This window comes from Salvia hispanica, chromosome 2 (genome assembly GCF_029641045.1).
Source record: "Salvia hispanica isolate PSC_SH4W2 chromosome 2, Shi_PSC_v1, whole genome shotgun sequence".
NCBI classification, from domain to species: Eukaryota; Viridiplantae; Streptophyta; class Magnoliopsida; order Lamiales; family Lamiaceae; genus Salvia; species Salvia hispanica.
Genome location: NC_142693.1, coordinates 36,188,393 through 36,212,648, shown reverse-complemented (window position 1 = coordinate 36,212,648; position 24,256 = coordinate 36,188,393). Strand labels below are relative to the sequence as shown.

The window sequence follows — 24,256 nt, the reverse complement described above, 5'->3', positions numbered from 1 at the left end:
GACGATTGGATTTGGGCCATTTAATTTATTGTTTGTTGGGCTCTTTTTATTTTTTACATTAACAACTAACAATGCCCAACCCGCCCAGCCCTACACCCTTTCACAATTAGCCTAAAATCCTTGAGCTTTCATAATCACGCCGCTGAAGATTTGCGAGAGACAACCAAGCTTGTCGCCGCCTTTAAGAATTGGTGGATATATATGTAATTAGCTTGGATTTAGTGCAATAAGATTTGAGATTTCTCAATTTCTAGTATTTTATTTGCCTCAAATCTTGTAATGATGCAATTCGTCTCTTATTTTTATTACATAAATTTTGTTTACTGAATGCCTTTAATTTTAATTGCTAATTTGTTTACTCCTACAATATACTTGGTTACTAACTTACTGATTTAGATTTAGAATTTCTCGACATTAATTTTGTTTGGTAGTTTGGTAAAAAAATAGAATTAGTATAAAATCATTTGTATTGTTATTTAAAGATATTAAATGTATAAAATAAAATATTTTAAATCCATTATATAGATTTACTGAACTGTTATTTATTACAATTATCATCTAAGATTTCATAAAAATTATAAAAATATTAAATATAAAATAAAATTATTTTATAATAATAATAATAATAATAATATTATTATTATCATTATTATTATTTTAGCCCCGGCTTATTCGGAATCCTGGCTTATTCGGAATCCTGGTTCCGTCACTGCTCACTTAATTTGTGAGTTTCAATGAACTTTGTGTTTTCGCATGATTTTAATAAATTTATGGAATGAACATTGGACAGTTATTTTTTAGGTTAATTTCTTCTTTATTATTTAATTGTTATATTATTTTGTTTGATTAGGTGAATGGATAAGTTTGTTGTGAAAAGAAAAAGAGTTTCAATTGGTTCTTCTAGTGCTAGTACTAGACGAGAATCACACAATGCAGAAGAGAATGTGATAGCCGATATTAGTTCAGAACAAAGGCAGACTGTGACTGCAACTCTTGATGTGGTTCGTTTTCTTTTGAATCAAGGTTTGCCTTTTAGGAAAGATGACGAGTCATCAACTTCTTTAAACAAAGGTAGTTTTCTTGAGTGGTTAGAATGGTATGGTTTAAGGAATGATGAAGTTGGTAAAGTGATTTTGAAAAATTCTCTTGGTAATAATCAGATGATATATCCATCAATCTTGAAAGATGTGGTTAATGCTTGTGCAACTGAAACCACACATGTAATATTGAGAGAACTTGGAGATCGATTCTTTTCTGTCATGGTTGATGCGGCACGTGATTGCTCAATGGAGCAAATGATTGTTGTTATAAGATTTGTGAACAAGAATGGACAGATAACAGAAAGATTTTTAGCTTTGGTTCTTGTTAAAGAAACTACATCAATTTGTTTGAGAGAGGTAATTGACTCTGTATTTGCTAAGTTTGAATTATCGTTGTCAAGATTGAGAGGTCAGGTATATAATGGAGCATCAAACATGAGAGATCAATTCAATGGATTGAAAACACTAATTTTAAAGGAAAATCCATCAGCGTGGTATGTCCATTGTTTTGGCCACCAACTTCAATTGGTATATGTGGCTGTGTGCAAGACAAATCAATATGTTTGTGACTTTTTCAGTTATCTTGACTCGATTGTTACAATATGTGGATCTTCTTGCAAAAGAGCAAATAAACTTCAACAAACTGAGCATGATAAACTAGTTGAAATAATGTAGAATTGTACAAGTAGAGTCCCAAATCAGGATATTATTATGAACACACCAAGTGACACTCGATGGGGATCTCATTATTCCACTATAATTCGGCTTATATGTATGTGGCATTCGGTAACAGAAGTACTTGAAAATATACTTATCGATGGAGTTGATCTAGAAACAAGGGGAAGAGCTGTAGGTTTACTACAAAAGATGGATACTTATGACTTTGTATTTATTATGATCTTGATGAAAAATTTGTTAGGGCCAATCGTACCATTGTCTGTGGCCTTGCAACAAAGGGATCAAGGTATTTTAAATGCATTTTACTTGATAGAGATTATGAAAGAAAATTTGAGATCATATCGAGAATCTGGATGGGATACTTTCTTGCAAGAAGTGAATAATTTTTGTGGGGCAAATGATATTTCGATCACCAACATGGATGATGTTGCTCCAAGGCGGATTCGCATGAGGAACGGTGCAAACATGAATAACTACCATCATTATCATGTTGAAATATTTTGTCAGGTAATTTGAAAATTCAATTTCTTATTCATTTACTAAATTAGTACTCCATTATCTTGGTACTTAATCTTTCTTGTGTAATAATTAGGTTGTTGACTTTCTTACACGAGATGGAAAATCGTTTTTCTGAGTCATTTACAGACTTGCTTAGTTGTATGGCATGTCTTGATCCAAAAAATGGTTTCTCTGCTTTTAATGTTGGTAAACTTCTTCATCTCGCTAGTCTTTATCCCGAGGACTTCTCATCGGCTGAACGTATGTTCTTGTCTAAAGAACTAGAAACTTTTGTCGGTAATGTGAGAAGTGATGCACGGCTGATTGGTATAGAAGATTTGGGTAGCCTATCTCACAAGATTGTTGAAACCAAGAAAGATAAAAAATTTCCATTAGTTTATCGTTTGATTGAGTTGGTATTGCTCTTGCCTGTAGCGTCTGCATATGATGAAAGAGTATTTTCAGCGGTGGAATTTGTCAAGACCGACTCGCAGAAGAGGACCGGAGATGATTGGCTGAATGACTGTTTGGTGATATACAATGAAAGATCCATCTTTGACACTGTTTCTAATGAAAGAATCTTGAAACGTTTTCAAGATATGGATACTCGTAGATGATAGTTGTTGCAATCAATGGATGCTAGTGCATCAGCTGTCTTTTGGCTGTCAAATTTAAAACTAAAATTTTCTGGTTTTTTCTGCCCTCACCTCCTCACTCTCAGGTTATATATATATATGTATATATATGCATTTCAGAAATTGGTAGTTGATTTGAGGCAGATTGTGGCTGCTCTTCTTACATTTTCCATGTTTATGATGCTCGGATACATGATAAATGAGACCATTCTGATCCCTTCTTTCTGGTAAACTTGTTACTTATACTATTGCTTAATATTGCTTCTTATATAGGAGTATTCACTTTTATGTTTTCTATAATCTGATATTTGTTTATCTTTTCATCTGAATATTTCCGAACTTGTAAAATCAATTCATAAGGGTATGTCGATTTCTGTCACATAGTACTAGTAGACACTAGACAGTGTGTATCTACGCACAGTTCAATATACAGAGTATCTCTAATATTATTGAATAAGCTTAACAAGCCATAGTATTCTGCATATTATAAATATTAACAAGCCTCAAACTGCAGCCTGATCTGCAGCAACTAGTTAACGACATGGTCATGGTCACAACACTCTGATGCTTGAACCAGAGAATATACAGCCACTATATTGCAGTAAACATTGCTAACACGCGAGCAAACATTGCTACAACACATGAGATTTCGGAGAATTTCTTAGTGACATGGGTGTTGAGAGACAGACGAGTATATATTTGAGCCAGAAAAGATGGAACAATAGACTTGTAGAGTTGAGGGATGACCCCACAAATGAAAAACACAGATTATGATTTCAACCAAAAAGACTTCATCTACAGCCTACACAAACTCCATTACGTAGTAATCCCCATCCCGACCCGATACCCCCATGGAATCGGGTACCCGCTACCCGACAACAACGGGGAATGGGTCGGGGTACGGTATTATAATTTTGGGTGTTACGGGTAATGCTGCGCAAGTATACTCAGATTATCCAATACACCCGATTGTTATAGGATTAGAATTTTTTAATTTATATTTTAATTAATTAATGTTAACATTTTAATTTAGGTAGGGTTTATTTTCTAAATCTCCTCTTCTCTCTTCTATTCTACCCGTAGTTTTTTTTGTTTTTTCATTCTATTTCTTTTGTTTTCTGTTTTTCCAACACATACATCGTGTATTTCATTTTTTTATTTATCCATTCTACTATTTCTTTCACGGATTTAAAGCAAGTCATGAGTATATCATACTATTACTATATACATACAGAAGAAGTACACAGTATATATTAGTATAGCGTAGCACACATATCAATATATTATATACTCTGTATGTAGTATACACATATTAACTATTAAATATATTAAATAGTATTAAAATATATACAAATTACAAAAAAATGCATGTTCAAGTCAGATACGCGCAACATCAGGCACGGGATACCCGACTCGGGTATCAGGACTAGGTTTATGGGCTAAATCGGGTGCGGACAGTGACAGATCTAGGATCCAGAAAAAGTTATTGAAAACTAACGGAGGGGGAAAGGTGACTTCAGAACCTATAGAACCTATTGAAGGGGGCGACTCTGGAAAATTTATGTCCGGTTCCATGGTAGCGAGTCGCCGGATAGGGGCAGTCTCCGGGGATCCACCACTGGGTGCGGGTACCCAACGAGCCAGGTGTGAATACCTATGGGTACCCGTTTCAACACCCCTACCTTCCTCTGCTGATCACTTACGTATGCTTATCTCACTCTCACACTAATGTATATTGTTTTCTAGGTTTTAAAATATAAGTCCAAATAAACAAGTAAAAAATGATCAAAATCAAACTGTGATATACAGTACATTTTGATGAAAATCTCAAATCTTAAATACAAACAGTATCATTAATTAGTGAAAAAGCTCATTTTGAAAAGATAGATATTCCGACAATTTGTGCAAAATTAGATCGCTGGCAGGTTCATAAATGGCGAAAATAACTGAAATGTAATACACGCCCACATATATATAATACTAGTATATATGATTTTGAAATAATAAACACAATGTGACCTAGAAATGAAATGGCTAACTTTACAATGAAGTCCGGAAAAGAGACTTTAGAAAAGGTCGAGGCATTAAAAGAATATTCCAGTTAAGAGTATGGAAACAAAAACCAAAACTGGAAATGTTAGTACTTTTCTTTTCTATGGAAATGTTAGCCTATGCTGCAGAAACCCAAAACCAAACCTTATCTTATCAGTCTCTTAACCTGAAAAACAATAAATGACGACAATTAACCCACAACATCATATCCCCACATGAAAGCAAGTTCTGCAAGTAAAATTACCATCATCAGCGTCCCTCTTCCTTCGGATTTTCTTTGAAAAGGATTCACCAATGGGCGTCTCGGGGACAGGAATCAGCTTCCCAATAGCAGCAAGAGGCCAGCTGTTGATAACCACAAACCAATAGTATTATAGCTGTCTAATAAAATGACCAATTTCTAACCAGGCACCATTGACCGATACAAAAGAGAGAATCTATTTCCAGGTAGGAATTCAAAGTGCATATTACAATTACAATAAGGATAGAACCTGACTACGAACCTGATACTACCGATAGCAATGGAAACGAGCCACAATTTCCAGCTCAGACGAACAGTAGTGGCAAACTTCCCCAGGAAAAAGATTATGACAACCTAGACAGGGAATGAGAGCATATAAGAGATTGAGATGATGAAACGAGACAAAAACAGTAGTCATCACGTGGAATAGAAATACCTGAAGCACCACTTCAAGGCCAACTATTCCCATGAACAGACGGTTCTTTGTGACCCCTGAAAACACGTTCACCTCATCTGGTTTCCGAGCGTTAAATTCATTGAATACCTATAATTGCAGACATTGACAAAGATGTAAACACCATATAGCTGTACATCCTTCACATCTCCCACGAAGCATAATTTATAGAACGGGATATTATTCTCTCAAACCATGAACTTTAGTTAAGTTCTGAAATGTCACGTGAACTTTAAAGTTTGAAATACAATACATGAACTTTCATTTTTCTTGATTTTTCCCATGAAATCAAATTTGACTAAAAATGGAAGCTGATTTCACAAAATAAAAAATGATGTGGCAATCAACGATGCAGTTTCTAACAAAATTAGCTTCAAGTCAATCAAATGATTTGTTAAAAGTGGCGTCATTTTCTACTTTACAAACCAGTTTCACTTTGAAGGCAATTTGAATTCATGGGGATAATTAGAAAAAAAAATCATGGGCAGAATTCACCAAAGTTCATGTTTAAGCTAATATCCCTTCAGAGAACTATAATCTTTAGTACTGCTCTTACCTGACAGAAGACAAATGCATTGAATATCAATGTATTATTCACTCGAAAAGCATGATCTTTGTTATCATTCTGCAGATTCAGGATATCCCTTCCCCGAAAGTTGAGGATTAACAGCACAGTGACTTGATATAAAGCCTACAAGTAATCGAAAAAAAGATGAGACCATTTCTATCTCAGCTATTAAATGCAATTTCACAAAGGTATCATAGAGCGCGCCATACCTGTATTATCAAATTCCTCCACATGATATTCGTTATAAGAGGTTCCCTAGAATACCAATAATTTCTTTGTCAAAATATATCATTAAGTTAACAATTGGAAAATCATTGCACTAGGACAGAAGATAAGGTTTAGAAAGCAAATAAGTAAAATGGAAGCATCACCAGCGCTACACCGTTCGTGATATAAGAATATGAAACAAATTAATACTAATACTTAGTATCATGAACATGGGCACGTTTAAGTAAGTCACAAGCTCTTGTTCTAGATAACAAAACAACCAGAATCATTTTTCATATGCAAAAGACATAAGAGCATAACAAACATAGAATGCAAAACCAGGACAAGCTAACCCTAAATTTTTCAGGAATATATGTCAATGCAGCATTATAAAGCATGGTACAGGTAGCTAGCATACAACTATGTCCTTGCAAAACAGATTGCCAACGCGATAAGTCAGAAAACGTATCTCCTAATCTGAATAAAATTCATTATGAGCACTTATATAAGGAGTGCATAGGAACACGAAAAACCAGTGCCTAACACAAAACTTAGAACTGATAAACTCTTGATGATACAAAATGAAATTTTTGACGAGTTTTACTTACTTAGCATTGAAGAACTATTACAGGAAAGAAAAGGAAGCCAATCGACATTATTTTAATTTGGTTCCTTAGCATCTTATACACAGATTAACAATACATATAATCATCAGACTCCAACAATGTGGTACAAAATTATTACTAGAAAGAGCAGAAATTAATATCAGATGAGATAAAGAGCCAAATTATTTAAGTTTAAAACAAGGAGAAGAATAGTAGAAATTGTGGAAAATGCGAGTATCAAAACTGTGAATGGCTTGCAAAACTCTGACCTTCTACCAACAGGTGCTCTACGCATAAGATGATCAGTGGGAGGCTCTGTGGCTAGTGCAAGTGCTCCTAATGTGTCCATGATAAGGTTCACCCAGAGAAGCTGGATATCCAAAAAAAAAGGAACCAATATTTATATAACTGTAGAAACTGAAGCATACCCCTAACAAGAAAGAGAGAAAACACACCTGCACAGCATTGAGTGGAACATTGCCAGCAGAAACCGCAGCAACAACATTGATAATCAAAGCAGCAACATTGACCGTAAGTTGAAACTGTATGAATTTCTGAATATTGGCATAAACAGATCTTCCCCATCGGACAACCTACAGTTTTCATAGCATTTAACACCTTAGCTACAGGCTCAAAAGAAAAGAGTTGAATAGTTTCCCTTTGAACCAGAAGCTACGTAACCTGGTGATAATTAAATATGAAGGCCCAGGTTTCAAGATAACATCAAAGATAACAGCCATATTCATTAACATGTAAGCTCTTCAATATAAGAACAAAAATTCATGAGTCCTAGCTATTTAGACTTCGGAAGAAAACCAACTACAGGCTCATTCAGTTTTTTTACGATTTATATTTATATTAAGTAAAGGAAGTTTCTGGACAATGCTGATTTGAAATAAATATTAGCAAACTGATTCAGTATAAAATATACAGTTGAATTTGAACTTTGAAGACCACCAAATATAAGAAACTTGCATCACTAAAAGAATACGAGATTCAAAATTACACAAAAGTATCACGATAAACTGAAAATCAGGTGGGCAAAGACCACAAGTCCACAACCACGTACATTAAAGTGCATGGCTCCAATATAGGTACAAAATTCACATACCTCTCCATAGAGTTACTAGTGCATGAGACAAGCAAGGGGAAACTACATAAATAAATAAAATTAACTAACCTTCACAACAGAAGAAAAATTGTCATCCAATATAATGATATCTGAACTCTCTTTTGCAACTTCTGTGCCTTGGATGCCCATTGCAAGACCAATATCAGCCTACGACATTATCAAGTTGCAAATTTCATCACTTAGCTCCAGAAGATGAATGCAAGAGGGTAACACACAGACAAATGCTTCTATAAACAACTCCCTTAAATCTATGAAACAACCCTTTTAAGCAGAAAATATTATGACAACTAACCATGAACCCACTACATCCCCAACTGTTTATTCTTGAAAAACATTAAAGCTAGTCCAGCTGAGATATTATTCGTACTTTATTCCACAATCTTTATAACAAATTGTGCCAACTAATTCACAAGTGACTACATTCTAGAGATAGGCTAGCAAAATTGTTTAACCATAACAGATTTTGGTATCTGAGCGAAAATGAATAAAAATGTGCATGCATAAGTTGCCCTCAGCATCAACTATACATGACAAAGCCATATACCCCAAACAAGTGAAATATCAGACCTCATGTAGTGCAGGAGCATCATTCGTACCATCTCCAGTAACAGCAACCACATGTCCCCTCTTTCTTAATGCTTGAACAAGCAGGAGTTTGTCATTTGGCGATGACCTTCCCATCACCTATGCCAAAAAGGTAACTCAAAATGATTACCACTCGTCAACAACCAGCAGAGCTGTACACTAACTAATAGATTAAGAGTCAATGTCAATCCTCATATCATACCGAAATCTTATCAGCAATTTCTAATCTCTGTGTTTCCGTAAGGGTACGGAATGCCTTTCCTTCAATAATATTAGGCTCAGTTGCATCTGCATTAGATCCTAATATACCACACTCTAAGGCAATTGCTTTAGCTGTTTGAAGATTGTCACCAGTGACCATGCGCACCTAGAAAATCGATAGACCAAGAAAAATAAAAATGGCTGCATAGCTAAGAAGTTCCACAGTCAAACAAAAGAACGAAAAAACAAATAAACAGGAAGTAACGCTAAAAAAACAGCATGTATGAATCTAATTATCTTCCAGCTGGCCCACAGCAAAGCCATTAAGTTTTGTTTGCATTGTACAACTATGTACACTATACATGAATAACACACCAGGGTTCCCAGGTGAATTTGGCTGGAAGTTACTCCTTATGCTATCATCCTATTAGAGAATGATAAAGACTCGTTATCTAAACTTCCTTTAAAAAAGATGCAATTGTACTTGCTTGTAGCCAAGTGCTCAATTACAAAATCAACCAAGTGAACCACTACTTTGGAGATTGCCTAAAGCCCCAAAATTACTTATCAGTATATAAGGGCTTCACAAGACCTTCATGAATTGAAAAAGCAGAGAATGAAATATAAAATAAGAAAAAAAAATATGAGATGACTGATTATATGGTCTTCATCTTAGTATTATCAAAAGTGGTTACAGACATATAGAATTTGGGCGGGCTTGGGATTGAGAATTGTGACCAAAGAATACATGTTTATAGATGAAATGGTGGCAGCATTTCAAGAAAAAAAGTGTCGGTTATTAAAATCATGACAAAACCAAACAACCGTTAAAAGAAAAAAGAGTATGATCTGCCTGTTGCCTTAGAGCCTACTTTTAAAAATCTAAAGTGCACATCCAATTTTCATTAATCAGTCAAGGACCTCATCAGAGGTGTTAACATACAGACAGTGTAGAGAATGAAGACTTGATTCTTTCAGATAACTGTAAAATCACATTATATCTTGAATTCATACTTGTTTGGAAGCAAATTATGAAAACAAGGGAGAGAAAATTATTCCAATTTAGACATTTAATTTTTTGCTAAAATCTTTCTACATCTTTTCATATCATTGTTTATGTAGATTAACATAGCATATATCAGAAAACCCATATCTCCTATGTGCCAGATGTTAGTGGGGTAATAAATGCACATACCTTTACACCAGCATCAGTGCACAATTGGACAGCATCTTTTACACCTGGTCGGCAAGGATCCTACATCAAATATGGTTTTACGCTCATTACCAATCACGCTCATTTGGGTCCAGAATGCATACAAATGAGAAATTTGGCATATGCAATGCCAGTAAAAAGTCCAAGAAATCATTAATTGTCAGGACACTCAACATTGATGGCTACCAGAAAAACTGAAAATGCAACGGCTGATGTCAAGAAGCATACAACCATGAAGAGGGATAGCACATCTTTATAGATTGCTAATTGCAAAAAACTGATTCAATATTCTGACTGGTTGAAAGCTTTTCATTCGTGATGCAAATAAAAGTGTAGGGTGAATAAACTTAATAAAAAGATATACAGGTATAAGTTACAGAGAAACTCGTGAAAAAGTAATAGGCAGCAGTTAAGGCAAAACACTAGTAACAAGCACCTTGATACCAACAATGGCCAGCAAAATCAGGTCTGACTCAGGTAATTGCCAATTTTCGAGTTCTTCAGCAGTGGATGGAACACTCTTTGCGTCATATGGCCTGTAAGCAATGGCCACACAACGCAAGCTCCCTGCAGCCATATCTTCAATGGCTTTCTTATAAGATGATAGCTACAAAAGAAAACAAAAAGCCACTTTACAGAAAACCAAACTAATAAAATTCACAAATTCTTCCTGAATACCAAAAAAATTACTAATAATTAGTGGTACCAGAAAGAGAAAGCTAGATAAATAATTTTACTAACACACCTTATCCTCATCTAGCGTCACCACATGGCCATCCGTATCTATGTAATTTGTGCAGCACGCAAGTACTATTTCTGCAGCCCCTTTCCAGTGTACACGAACTTCAGAATCCGACTGCCAGAACACCAAACATTAATTTACCAAAAAGAAAACTGAAGAACCAAACGACTGAAGAAAGTTTATCCAGAACTCTTTGCATGATGGCAAGGGTAACATGACCAAAAATATATCACCAAAGCCAATTTTGAAATTACCGCTCTAATTGCGACACCACCTCGCTTCTTCTCTGAGTTAAATGGAAAGGCATGAATAATAACTGAATCTGATCGAACTGAAAGAAAATCCATTCCAAGCTGCAGGAAGACAACAAGGGAGATTAAGTTGGCGTACAGAACACAACACTGTTATAAAGCCAAAAAAGGTTTTTGTTGCAATACATTTACTCCCCACTGCAAAATTGCCTTTTCAGTTGGTGATCCTGAAAGCTCCGGAGCTCCACCAGCCTAATAAAAATCAGCTATGTAAGTGTCCCCTAATATAGCAATGAGAAAAGACAGATAAAACACACTAAAACTATCACAACTTATAACTTATAAGAGGAGTGCAACACGGAAAAAAATTTAATTGGATGTAACAAAAACTAAAATTAGCATAAAACATAGTAATTTCATGTGTTGAGGTTTTATATGCATCATGACAAACACAAATTTAATACTTACATAACATTGGAAATCACTGGTACCAAAGCAAAACTTGACAAGTAGTACAATAAATTGTCAGAAAGTGAAAAAAAGATTTTTTATGCCATCAGATCATACATGCAATCTGCGAGCAACATTCCACCAAGCAATTGATTTATCCCTATTCAGAGATGAAATGTAAATAAATATAAGCAAACAGAACACCCCCTAAAACATACTTCAGGGACAAATACGCTTCCAGTTGTGTTTTGTGCAATGCCTTCAATCAGTAGAGAGATAACTTTAGAAGGGAGAAGTGATTTATTGTCCGGTGGATCAATTTTCTTTCCACACGCAGATACCTCCACCACAGTCATCTGTACAAGAAAATATTATTGCTTGCAAACAGAAATCAAATACTCTAGATTTCTATATTATCCAACTGCCTTAGAAGCCACCAAATGCAGGACCAGAAGAAACTGATAAGCACCTCATTCAGAGTTAGGGTCCCAGTTTTATCGCTGCAAATGGTAGTTGCAGAGCCCATTGTTTCACAGGCTGAAAGCCTCCTCACCTGCAGTTTAGTTGTTAATAAACTCACAGAAGATATAGAGAAAATATCTTAGAGAAGAGTCCTTCTAGCACGAATGCATACCAATGCTTTATCAGCCATCATTTTCCTCATTGAATATGCAAGCCTGAACATTTTAAAGAAGACAATTACAGAGAAAAAATGTGTGGTTTTACACTATTTGCAGTATAAACTGTAGCACTAAATGCATAAGAAGCATAACCAGACCATTAATTTAGAGTGTAGAATCAAGCAGGTCAAAATATGAAAATATCATCATTTCTAATACAATTTACTCCAACAAGCAAGCACATAATGGCCAGATACCAAAACTACTATTTCCAAAATGACAAACACATGTGATAATGAAGCATAATATTTAACAATAAACTTACGTGAGAGTGACAGCCAATGGAAGACCTTCTGGTACTGCAACAACTACGATTGTCACCTGTAAATTTTAATTCGACAATTCATCAATACAAGATGAATAGACATTGAAATATCAAATTTAGTCAATCAATACATACTGCAACAGTGAATATCTTTACGAATCCATCTATTGCATCACCAATTTTAGTCTTCCCAGCTTTGAATTGGACTGTGCCATCAGGATCTTTTGTATGCCCAGTAAAAAATCTGCTCGTTATCAAAGTAATATATGATGATTCAACTTCCCAAAATAAACGATGAGTAAAGAATCAGATACTGTATCCATAAGCAAGTTACCTGGCCACAAGGACAATGAGTACAAGAAGTGCTACTCCCAGACCAACCATGCCAATAAAAGTAGCAACTCCATTCAATCGTACCTAAACTCATCGCCGTGTTAAAATGTCACAATAAGGCAGACACTTAAGAATCAGGAAAATGTTACAGACGATCCATTTAGAAGTAACCTGTAATGGTGTTTCCTCGCCATTATCTTCTGATATGCTTGCCATAAGTAATCCCCATTCAGTATTTATTCCGACACTAGTTACCTGTGAAATCCCAATGAAAACTCAGGTAGCAGTTCATATTACACACTCAGGATGGAAGTGATAGAAGAACACGTGCCACTTTCATGACAAGCGGTTCTCACATATTAATTTACTTCAGATAAATGGCTTCCTACATGTCTATCTAAATTTCTAAACAAAGCTTAATTTTAAAGCCAAAAATCATGGTTGATAAATGTTGTCAAATATGCAGTCCAAATAAGATAAATGACTACACCTTCTCCTGAACTGCAAGCAAAAATGTTGCATTAGCCAAAATAGTTTCCCATGACCCTTTCTAATTTCATTTCCATGACATATCCATGTAAGAAACACTTGCATGTCAACTAGTCATAATATAACTACAGTATAAAACCTAGTGAAAACTGCCAACTAACCTACGGTTATAAATGAATATAGCTACTAGTGAGCTATTCGAGGCTCGGGTTGAAAAAAGCTCATTAAGAGCTTTGGTCGATAGTAAAAGAGATGATCTCGAGTCTGATTCAGAGCACAGTAACTTTATCAAGCCAAGCTCAAGCTAGATGGTAATCTGTCCGTTGAGCTCACAAACATGGTCAAATTCCTTAGTTCATAAACATGTTCGCAAGCTGGTTAATCAAGGTTGTTCGCGAACATTCAATCGAGCCACTACATGAGCTTTCAGTTGAATCTTCAATCGAGCTGGAGTAACATGTTGATCAGGAGCATAGTTTGAATATTTTTTCAAGCCTTTCGTAAGCAACTCAAACACCATTTATACAGATATCTAGCTCGAGCTCAACCTCGAATACGTTATTATCAAGTAGCACATTAGCTGAGCTTGAATCAAGCTCAACTTCGGTAATTAGGTGGCGAGTCGAGCTAGAACACCCGAATATTTATACGAACCAAGCTCGAGTCAACTAGTATTCTGCTCTACTATGCTTACTACAGTCTACAGGTGAAGTAACACAGAATTTCAGTTGATGCAAATATAATTAAAAGTAATCCTATCATTTTTGTGTTTTTATGATTTATCCATATTTCCTATCAAAACATCATAGCACATTCACTAATTAGATTAATTTGTACATTCTTAAGCAAGCAAAGCCATTGTTCTCTCTATTTCTTGAAGATATGTCAATTCCAAAAACTATTTAAGAGATCTAAGAATAGTTAGAAAATTACCAGCATTGTCCCATACCCATCAGCAATCTTGCATCCAGACATAAGAAAAGGTGATCGTACAGGATCTTTGTGAACCTAAAACAGGCATACTGAAGAGTAAATAAGAGTATCACATTGTGACCAACACAACTTAGAGCGACAGGTTTCGTGAAGCATACAATTTTACTTTCTCCAGTCATGCTTGATTCGTCAACTGAGAGGGAGTGGCCGGATATTACAAGTCCATCTGCTGGCACCTATGCATATGAAGGGCATAACTCAACCAAATGCAAACATCAACTCTCCACACCACCGCCCAAAGAAAATAGAACTCTTGCTCTAAAACACTTGCAACACATGAAGAATATTCTAAAATTAAATCCACAACAGAGAGTAAGGTCTTCTCAGTAACCTGATCACCAATTTTAAGAGGCAGGACATCACCAACAACTATTTCAAATATTGAAATCTTAGTCCTGCGTCCACCCCTTATCACCTGGAGAATATTTCAAGGAAACAAACGAGTAAGAAATCAAATTCAGGAGGCAGTATATGCAGAAAACTTTATTCACATTACCCTACCTCCATTTGTATATTTTCCTTCTCTTCATTCAAGTTCTGAAATTGAAGGGATTGTTTGTAATCACTTACAGCTGCAAAATTTTAAATAATATGAATTTCTTATTAACAGCAGACATGAGCACAAGAAACTTCTTATGGTAGACATCTACTGCCACTGCCACTCCAAGCAAAATAAAAATGAAAAACAAAAAGACAAACTTGTTTCCCACTCTTTCAAGAAACCATATTAGTATTTTCAATAATTTGTCCCTGAAACACCATAATCAAGACAAATGAAAAAACTAGATACAGAACATATTATGGAGTAGAAAGCATATTCAAATCGTGACCTTTCGTTCCACAAGAATCAACAAACACTACACTCTGGCTAAGGGAAAAATTGTTTTTTCATCATTTTATTTAATTATAGTTTATAAACCCAACTTTCAGTAAAGTTTATCCTCTAAACTCAACTGTCGTAAAAAATTTAAATAGCCCAAACTTTGCTCTTTAGTTGGATTTATGGTCAGAAGTTATTTTCTAGCACCTAGGACTTCAACTTATTGAAGTCGATTTTTTCCCACATCACAACCCAAAATGACATTGTTTGTACACAAACTAATAGTAGTAGTATGATATTGTCAACATCACGACCAAAAACGACACCCGAAAAGTTGAGGCTGATTAAAAAATTCAATAGTCAAGGCTATAAACTGAACTTTGCATCAAAGTTTAGGCTATTTAAAATGTTTTTGATAGCTAATGCTAAAATAAGTTTCGCTCAGAATTTAGGATATAAAATTATCTTTTGATTCTCACTGAAGGCTATTCAAGCAAGCTGCATAGAGGTCTACAACTTCAACTAAAACTAGTATAACAAACAATGTAAATCACATACTAATATTACCTGTAAAAACAATGACTATAAAAACCGCCAAGGCAATGCTTCCTCCATCATACCAGCCTTCTTTTATACCCTAAATGAAAAAAAAAATATTACAGGGACTAATAAAACTGAAGAAACACCATTATGCAAGCACTGACTCATTATTCCCTATATTTCCCATGAGAGTGGGCAACTCTTTGATGAAGAACCATAGGTATGAGAACACGTGGCCATAAATAATTTTTTTGATTTTCAAACCCAGTTGCTTAAACAACATAATCGATTCAATGAGCAAACCAAAGAACTCACTAAAATAACTCTTACTGGAGATATCTTAGGAATTTACCAAATATTCCAAGAACTAAGATAGCTATCCCATAATCATGCCTTGGAACCTACATATAAGAGTGCACTGAATCTTACCTCAGTCTTTATGCCCAGTACCAAGGAAGCAGTTGCAGCAACCATCAAAATTATTAGAGTAGTATCTCGACAAGCATCCCAGACAAACCTCTACAGGAAAAAATAAATATACAAATAAAACAATTTACCAACACTTCTTTAACATAAAAGGTATGAGGATTCTCAAAAACAAAACTAATCACTCACCCAAAAACTCCTCCCCTTCTTTCGAGGATATGTGTTCGACCCAAATGCGTTCTTCCTCTTTATGAGGTCAGACTCATCCCCAGATACACCATTGTCCTGATTAGATTTTAACTTTTCGGCCAATCCTTTAACCTGACCAGACAAAGTAATGAAATAAGGATGACATTAAATACAAATAAAAACAATATTGTTATAACAACACGTGAATACAAAGATGCAACGAACTTACCCCCCCATTTCGCTGCAAAAGAGAAACATCGTGCTCCTTAGATATTGCCACTAGTTCTTCTGAGCTGATGCCAAAATCAACACTTCGAGTAGGACTTGATGGTAAAGTTGAAGTTACTGCACCTGAAATGTTACACAAAACAGCAAATGAGCATAGAACTATGCATGGCCAAATATAAGATTGTCACTATGATAATTGTCAACAACGTAATTTTTCCAAAACAGATGATCAACTATAAACAGTTTATATGTCCGTGATAAGAAAATGTCAAGAAAATGATGACAATAGTGTGATGGTAAGAGCTTGTATTTTTCCAGATTAACACAACAACTAGTACAAGGTTCATAAGTAAAAGATGATATTGCAAAAGATAGTACAATAAAAACTTGAGCCGGCACTAAAATGGTATACTTCAGTTCCCGCGTAAGTCTAATCAGTACGGAATTTATTCTGTACAACAAAGCAGAAAAAGAATTACCAGGCAGTACTTTTCCAGCCTCTTGGAACAAGACAGCAGCCTGTTCAAGAAATCACAGTTTAGTAATTAAATGAATGAACATTAGTTATCTGATTAAAATAAGCATGTTAATTTACCCTAATGACTTGAGCATGTGTTCTAATCTTAGCAACTAACTGCCTTCTCTCTTCTTCTTTCTTCAAGTCCAATGTATAACGAAATCTTCGTGAAGCATTTAGGACAAGCGCTGCTTGCTGAAATAATAAGAAAAATATTTGAATTGACTGGTAATAGAACACTTTAGTGTTGGACAAACCAATGACAAAATAGACAATCAAGGTCCACCCAAATCCATGTAAGCAAGCGTTTATAGATAGTAGCTATAGAAGTTCAAAAACAGTTTGTCCGTTGCACAAGAACTAGAGACACCAGAATAAACCGATCGTAGAAGCTCCACAAATGGCAATCCATTGCCACTACCACCAAAGTGCTGCTCAGTCTATGTCAATGGCAATCATACCATGAAAATACTGAGTCCAGCCAATACAGCCTTGCCAAACAAATTCAACAAACTACAGTTCACGTGCACATAAAACTAGTAGGGGAACTCACCCTGCCAAAGAGAGCAACAATTTGACATTACAGAAGAAAAAAGGGAAGAACCTGCTAATCCATATCCACTCTTATGGGGAATGTGTAATCAGAGCTAGCAACTGGACGAAATGTGCAAGATATAACATCTAGCTACAACTTAATACTCACTGCATTAATAATCAATAAATAAATGCAAATGTTTTATATACTGAAACTCTAAAAGTCTATAACCGCTCGGTTTGTGCAGTAGTGAACATAAAGGGATGACAGCAAGGCTGATCTGCACACATGCATTTGAGTTTTGGGAAGTGGACCAACCAATGATAAAACTTCTTTTGATATTTAGGAACACAATTTGCACATGCTAAGCCAAATAGAATTAAGAATCTCTATTACTATTAGGGCGTGTTTAGTTTTGTAATAGTGGCAAGTTAGAGATCAATAAATGCACATTGCTAATGTTTGGTTGGCATAACCCTTTTCTGCATGGACCGTGTACTGGGCTTCGGCCCGAGCATTTGACGCAGTAATTGATGGTTAGCATGTCGGGTAAAATGATCATGATACTTATCGTGTTTCGGCATTGAAACCATGTAATGGGATTGCATTTTCCTAAATACCATTGTGTCTCCCACCCGTCAATTTCCACTTTGTTTCAGATTTGTTGCAATGTTATATCTACAAGGATAAAGTTTCTTCCCTTGCAACCGTCGATGGTGCTACACACCCAGCACAAAAATCTGGCCAAGATCCACTACTAAGTTTCCAAGGTGTAGTCAGTTTACTCTGTAATCTACCTTAAATTAGAGCTTCCTAGTTTGTCGAATTATGTTCTCCCAATTCGTGCGATGTTAGGGTTTCCTCAATAGCATCAGCTATGAGCAAAAGTCTCTAAATGCACGTATTTGCTTGCAAGGTCTTCTTCACCGGTCTGGTAATTAGCTATGTCTGACATTGAATTCTCAATTGTTTAATCATAGTCTGCGGCATATGGAACACTTTGAAATTGTTGGCTTGTGTGGGTTTAATTTTTGGTTATGACTTATGATATCAGAAGATGTAAATCAGTGGATATTGGAGTAAACCAGCGGATGTGTATTAAGTTAGAAAAAGAGGGGAATCTACGTAAAAAATGGAGGGCACGGGTGGAAATTCTTCGTATTACCATAAATAAACCCTAAACCAAACAGATGAAAATGCAACCTGATATAACAATCTACCAAGCCAAACAGGTAAGTAAGAATCAATTACTTAAGAAAAGACATGCCAAAACAGGATAAATATCATTACTTGAGAAATCATAACTACAAAACCAAACACACCCTTAGGTTATTGAGTATGAAATGCCAACGGGAGGTAATGAGCTCACGTTTGAACAACTAGGAAAGCAAAACTACCCACGTGGAACAACAAAACTTGGTATCTACAACGAGGAAATTCTTCGTATTACCATAAATAAACCCTAAACCAAACAGATGAAAATGCAACCTGATATAACAATCTACCAAGCCAAACAGGTAAGTAAGAATCAATTACTTAAGAAAAGACATGCCAAAACAGGATGACTATCATTACTTGAGAAATCATAACTACAAAACCAAACACGCCCTTAGGTTATTGAGTATGAAATGCCAACGGGAGGTAATGAGCTCACATTTGAACAACTAGGAAAGCAAAACTACCCACGTGGAACAACAAAACTTGGTATCTACAACGAGGATTACATCCTCATTAATAATATTCCTCCTGTTCTTTGGCGTTTTATATACTGGAATTTTGATCAAATAGTTAGCATTGATAAATTATATCCACTCATATGTGGACTTGTAAAAGCCTGATAAATCAAATTCAAATAGCACAAGAGACATAATTAGGCAAGAATATCAATGCATTTATTAAAATCACCAAAAACCAAATACACAAAAATAAGTAACAGAAGAGAGGGAGAGGGAGAGAGAGAGAGAGAGAGAGAGAGAGAACAATATGCATTGTTAATTTGTTACATACCCTGCTAGTCCTTATTTGACCAGAATGGCCATAAGTGAAGCAAATGCGTGTGAGATGTTCTCGTTGCTCGTTAAGACAGCAGAAATAATGAAAACAATTGTTTACTACATGAGTAATAACTGCTCCAGCTTAATGTCAGCCTACATATAACGCGGATGCACTACAAACGGCAGTGCCTATATGGAAGGAAAATAAATTAAACTTGAAAATTTGTCTAGTTGAATTCCACAAGTATCACTCTAATCAATTTGTCTAGTTGAATTCCACAAGTATCACTCTAATCTTACACTGGTTCAGGAAATATGATGTGTTTACAATGATATCATGGTATGCACAATGCTCAGTGGCAAAGCATTACGTGGCAAACGCAATCTCATAATTTCGGAGGTGAACAAGAGCGGTAAAAGGTACAAGAAGAATTGAGAATGCTATATCCACTTATGAAGGCATCGTTGCAAAAAACAGCTGCCATTATCGGATTTCTTTCTAACCTATTATCACGAGTTCAGTTATCAACACGCATTTCAAATACCTTATAAGGCGTGAAAAGAACGCCTGAATCTCACCAAATCACTCCATCAACGAAAACTAGAATGACTACTGAAGGTACAAAACCACATCCTCCATTATGAGCTATGAACTGGTAATACAAATAAATCAACTGAAGCAAACATTACACGAAATGAAAATGGCCGAAAAAACTTAATAATAAAGCGATCGCCAACAAACGAAATAAGATGAGAAATGAACCAATGCGGCCGACTTACCCTCCACCTACGCAGCCGGTGCACTGGTGCTCTCTTCGTCCGAACAATGTCGAACGGTCCAGCGCCATCGTCTTCATCCTCCGGATAATCACGATGGCTACTCCCCGCCTCGAGGTCTAATCCTTTCTTTTTGTAGTTGATTTCTTCAGTCATACCTAATTCCGTTCCTCAGTCGCAGGAGAGATGACACCTTCGAATCTTCCCGAGCACACCGCCGGAGAGCTGAGATTCAGCCAATGTCGACAGTTACACCAACACTTGAAACAACTGAGATTTTAGTCGCGCAGATGATATAAAAAAATCGTGTATACAGCACGAAAGACGGAACAACCGCGCCGGGAAATTCGAAACCACCGCCGTTAACGAGAGTGGGGCATCCACACAGATATCCCGTGTTGAAAGGTGTGTGAAATTACCTGGAAATTTCTCATTAATAGCAGCACTACTATTATTCAAAATTCAAATCATGTGTGGGCAGGTGCACGGGGCTTCTCGTGAGGGGACGAATCAAATATTCGATTGCGTGAAGAAAAATTAAAAGCTTGGAATAAGTATTTGTTCCTATTTTTGAATCGGGAATAACTTTAATTTACTTTCTCGGTGGAAAGTGAATTAGTATTTCTTTTTACTATTGTGCAAATATAATTTGATTCCGAATTTGGAACTTATGAATATTTATTTCATGCTTAAATGGTAACAATAAGCGTGCGTAGGCATTCAATTTTGGAATATATTTTGAGACATTTCAAATCCAATTAGGTTTGAGACATTGAATCTTGGAATATATTTTGAGACATTTGAAATCGAGTCTACAAGGTTTTGAAAAAAATATTGCCGTTTGAAATGATTTGTTTATCGTATTACGTTCTTATGTGTCTAAATTTCTTAAAATGTTCACCTAATCCAACTTCACCAAATCTCCTTCAAATATTTTTAATAAACGAATGCTACTAAACAATTTTGTTCAAATTGAAATTTGAATTACAAATGCACATTTAATAGGGAAATGAATAGGCGTCATAAGCACGTTGCCCAGCACATTATTTTGTGAGGATTCAGAAAAATAAGATCAGTTAGTATATATTTTCCCTTTTTTCTTTTATAATATGTAGTACAATTGTACAAAGTAGTATTTTAATTTTTTTAGAAAATGAAAACGTAAAGTTTGAAAATTGAGTAAACCTAACATTTTGTGTAGAGATTATTATACTCAACTAAATTTATTAAACTTTCAAACCAAGTTAGAAATACGTTTAGTATGTCATGAATTTGTTGTATATGTGGCTACTTTTTGTCGGTAAACATTTTAATTAAATTATAAGAAATGTATAAGTGTATAATTAATTAAACTATATCAATCCAATAAGAGTATAAGACTGTATAAGTGTTACGTGGTTAATGATTCCCACCAGAAAGAAAATAAAGATTTATCGCACCTTTTTTTTTATCAGTGATTAAACAGAGTAGTATTTTCTGTAAAATTATTCTGGTAATTTTCTTTAAATATTCCAGAGCATAATTTTTTTTCGGAAAAATGAAGTTTATACGATACCCTATAGTGGTTATTCAATGTATATATGTTGAGACGGGACGGGGGTGTAGTTTAGAAATAATTAATATTAAATGTATAATCTTTCCCAATTTTATCCATTTATTCTGGTAATTTGATATTTCCATTTATTTTCTCATACTTTTTATTTATTTATTTAAGAAAGGCTCAAACCATAGAAGGTGAGCAAAGGTCCAACAAAAAAAGGGGGAAATAAAAGCTAGCAAAAATAGCAGAAAAACAACTAATAAAGCCTACAAATCACAGACCAACACCGAGCAACCAAGCATCCACATTCCCTAGACGCAGCCAACCACATGAGAAGAAAAAGAAAAGTCCAACCCCGAGCTTTACCAAGCAACATACCTGCGACCTTTCATCTCCAAACCAACCTCTGATATTTCTCAAATCTTCTGTTGATGAATCGAGTGATAGTGCAAACCTTGGGCACCAACTTCTAATCCACGAGTGAAGGCGTATAATTAACATTTTCTTCTCGAAATCCCAATTTGGTTCAAAATCTTGGAAAATCATTTTATTCCAAATAAACCAAATCGACCATGATATCACGTAGAATAAGGAGATCCACAACTTTCTGTCAAACTTGCAGAAAGGAGCGTCCAACCAAGAAAGGAAGCATGCTATTGGTTCTCTGGGTAAGCAAAAGGATAAATTCCATCTGTTGCAGCAACAGTATACTTTACTTTTTTTCACTCTATTCTCTCTTTATTCTGGTAATTCGATGCGCCATGATTTGTCACGTGCAAACGGAATATAGATAATACTCCCTCCGTTTCACAATAGTGGAGTCATTTTGTCATTTTTGTACGTTCCAAGGTGGGACCCAATTCCAAATTCCGACATTTTTACTTTTGTGTTAAAATTCTGGCCTTTTACTTTGGCTTAATTTTTCAATAACATTAGATGTTGTGCAATTTTTGCATCATTATAGTAGTAGTCCTCCTAGACAGCTCGTATTTCATCAAGCGATTACATTTTGAGACTAACAAATTAACACACGACGTTTAGAACCTATCAATATTAGTAACTACAAGACTCAATGATAAAAAAAATTAGGTCTCATGCCTTTTACTTTTGGCTATAACGTAGGAGTAGTTGATAATCAACGTGTTATTGACGATGTTTCCAAAATTGTTATACTATTAATATGGTGTAGTATTTATGAAATTACTATATTTTATAGTAGTACTATCTATTTTTTTTTCTGAAAGGGTTAGGTTTATGGCATGAAGTTTGCCAATAAGCATTACCCAACAAGCAATCGTCGTGGACGGTGGTTCCTTTTCCCTTTTCTAAGGTAGACGCAAATAATTTATGGTAAATAAACATTGTACCACCATTTTAATATCTAATCTGCCAATGTAGAAATAATTAAGTTCGCATTTCTTGGGATATTAAGAACGTCAGATTAAATAATTAGACAAATTCATTTTACACGAAATCACAAATTGCGTTGAATTGAGGAATCTAGACAGCGATTTTTTAATGTATAAATCTCAGGTGTAATTTGTCGCATGAGTTGGACTAATTGACTAATTAACACGAGAGATTTAAGTCGTGAGCATATGGCGAAATTGCATTAAGTGTATGTGTGTGTGTGTCTGTGTCTGTGAGAGAGGGAATAAAATGGAATAAATGTACTAACCTATTTAGGCAAAACATTTTTTTAGGTGCCTTGTACAGTTGTATATTGATAGGAGAATGTTTTTATAGTACAATATTTTATTTTAGTAATTTTTTGTATTTTCTCTAATAGTAGTATACTACTAATATCATTAAATTATTATTTCAATAAAGTAATAGTGTTATCGATATTTATTTATTCATGGTAAATTATAAAGTATTTTATTTTCTAATAACTTAATTCTTCCTAGTTTTTGTTAAACTTGTATGAATATTTCGAAATTTCTTCACAACGTTATGCTTTCACTCCTCTTTATGAAAGATGTTGTTTAGTCTATTCAAAAGAATATATTTCCACATTAGATTAGATAGAACATCGTTTTATATTAAAAAGGTAAAGATGAGGTATACTTAATGTGAATTTTATTTATTTTATTTGAAGCTTTTTATACAAGCTCTTATAAATTGTTTGGAAAAATAAGCTCTTAAACAACTTATAATAAATTGAAAAAATTAACTCTTACAACTTGTAAGCTCCCCAAATATAAGTTCCACGATTCTTATTAATTTTCATAATCTTATAACCAATAATCTCTTCTTACAAAAATTACATTAGTGCGATTTGTATTTTCAATACATACGATTTCATCTCTATTCCATTTTCTCTCACGAATTTATAATTGTCTCCATAGCTTTACATTAAAAGTTCAAACACATTAATT

General features: G+C 34.9%; 3 protein-coding genes across 3 annotated transcripts; 2 read left to right on the top strand and 1 right to left on the bottom strand.

Annotated features, from left to right (window-relative positions):
- Positions 1-854: 854 nt before the first annotated feature.
- On the top strand, positions 855-2,352 carry LOC148932287 (uncharacterized). Its single transcript, XM_089065056.1, has 4 exons — positions 855-1,397; positions 1,442-1,454; positions 1,960-2,225; positions 2,311-2,352. The coding sequence occupies exons 1-4, from the start codon at positions 855-857 to the stop codon at positions 2,350-2,352; spliced, it is 864 nt and encodes a 287-aa protein (XP_088921182.1).
- Positions 2,353-2,377: 25 nt separating this feature from the next.
- Positions 2,378-2,833, top strand: LOC125194079 (uncharacterized). The gene has a single exon (XM_048092087.1). It carries the CDS (start codon positions 2,378-2,380, stop codon positions 2,831-2,833), a length of 456 nt encoding a protein of 151 aa, XP_047948044.1.
- A 1,965-nt stretch (positions 2,834-4,798) lies between these two features.
- LOC125200888 (calcium-transporting ATPase 10, plasma membrane-type-like) lies at positions 4,799-20,755 on the bottom strand. Its single transcript, XM_048098707.2, has 34 exons — positions 20,342-20,755; positions 17,111-17,227; positions 16,995-17,034; positions 16,517-16,638; positions 16,288-16,419; positions 16,102-16,191; positions 15,700-15,769; positions 14,814-14,884; positions 14,644-14,727; positions 14,411-14,488; positions 14,253-14,327; positions 13,002-13,085; positions 12,832-12,914; positions 12,633-12,741; positions 12,498-12,553; positions 12,187-12,229; positions 12,022-12,105; positions 11,771-11,908; positions 11,289-11,354; positions 11,106-11,204; positions 10,855-10,965; positions 10,546-10,716; positions 10,092-10,151; positions 8,898-9,062; positions 8,678-8,794; positions 8,159-8,257; positions 7,434-7,571; positions 7,248-7,348; positions 6,376-6,421; positions 6,155-6,289; positions 5,581-5,688; positions 5,407-5,498; positions 5,148-5,248; positions 4,799-5,069 (listed from the first exon to the last, which is right to left on the bottom strand). The coding sequence occupies exons 1-34, from the start codon at positions 20,492-20,494 to the stop codon at positions 5,065-5,067; spliced, it is 3,243 nt and encodes a 1,080-aa protein (XP_047954664.1). The 5' UTR covers positions 20,495-20,755; the 3' UTR covers positions 4,799-5,064.
- Positions 20,756-24,256: the final 3,501 nt, after the last annotated feature.

Bases quoted from the DNA above. Each gene is read 5' to 3' on its own strand.
- LOC125200888 (XM_048098707.2), bottom strand. From the start codon at position 20,494: ATGACTGAAGAAATCAACTACAAAAAGAAAGGATTAGACCTCGAGGCG. The intron at 10,152-10,545 runs GTGCTTGTTACT...TATTTGATGTAG, and splicing joins TGGCCATTGTTGGTATCAAG to GATCCTTGCCGACCAGGTGT. The intron at 6,422-7,247 runs GTCAGAGTTTTG...TTGGTATTCTAG, and splicing joins AGAGCACCTGTTGGTAGAAG to GGAACCTCTTATAACGAATA.
- LOC148932287 (XM_089065056.1), top strand. From the start codon at position 855: ATGGATAAGTTTGTTGTGAAAAGAAAAAGAGTTTCAATTGGTTCTTCT. The intron at 2,226-2,310 runs GTAATTTGAAAA...TGTAATAATTAG, and splicing joins ATGTTGAAATATTTTGTCAG to GTTGTTGACTTTCTTACACG.
- LOC125194079 (XM_048092087.1), top strand. From the start codon at position 2,378: ATGGCATGTCTTGATCCAAAAAATGGTTTCTCTGCTTTTAATGTTGGT.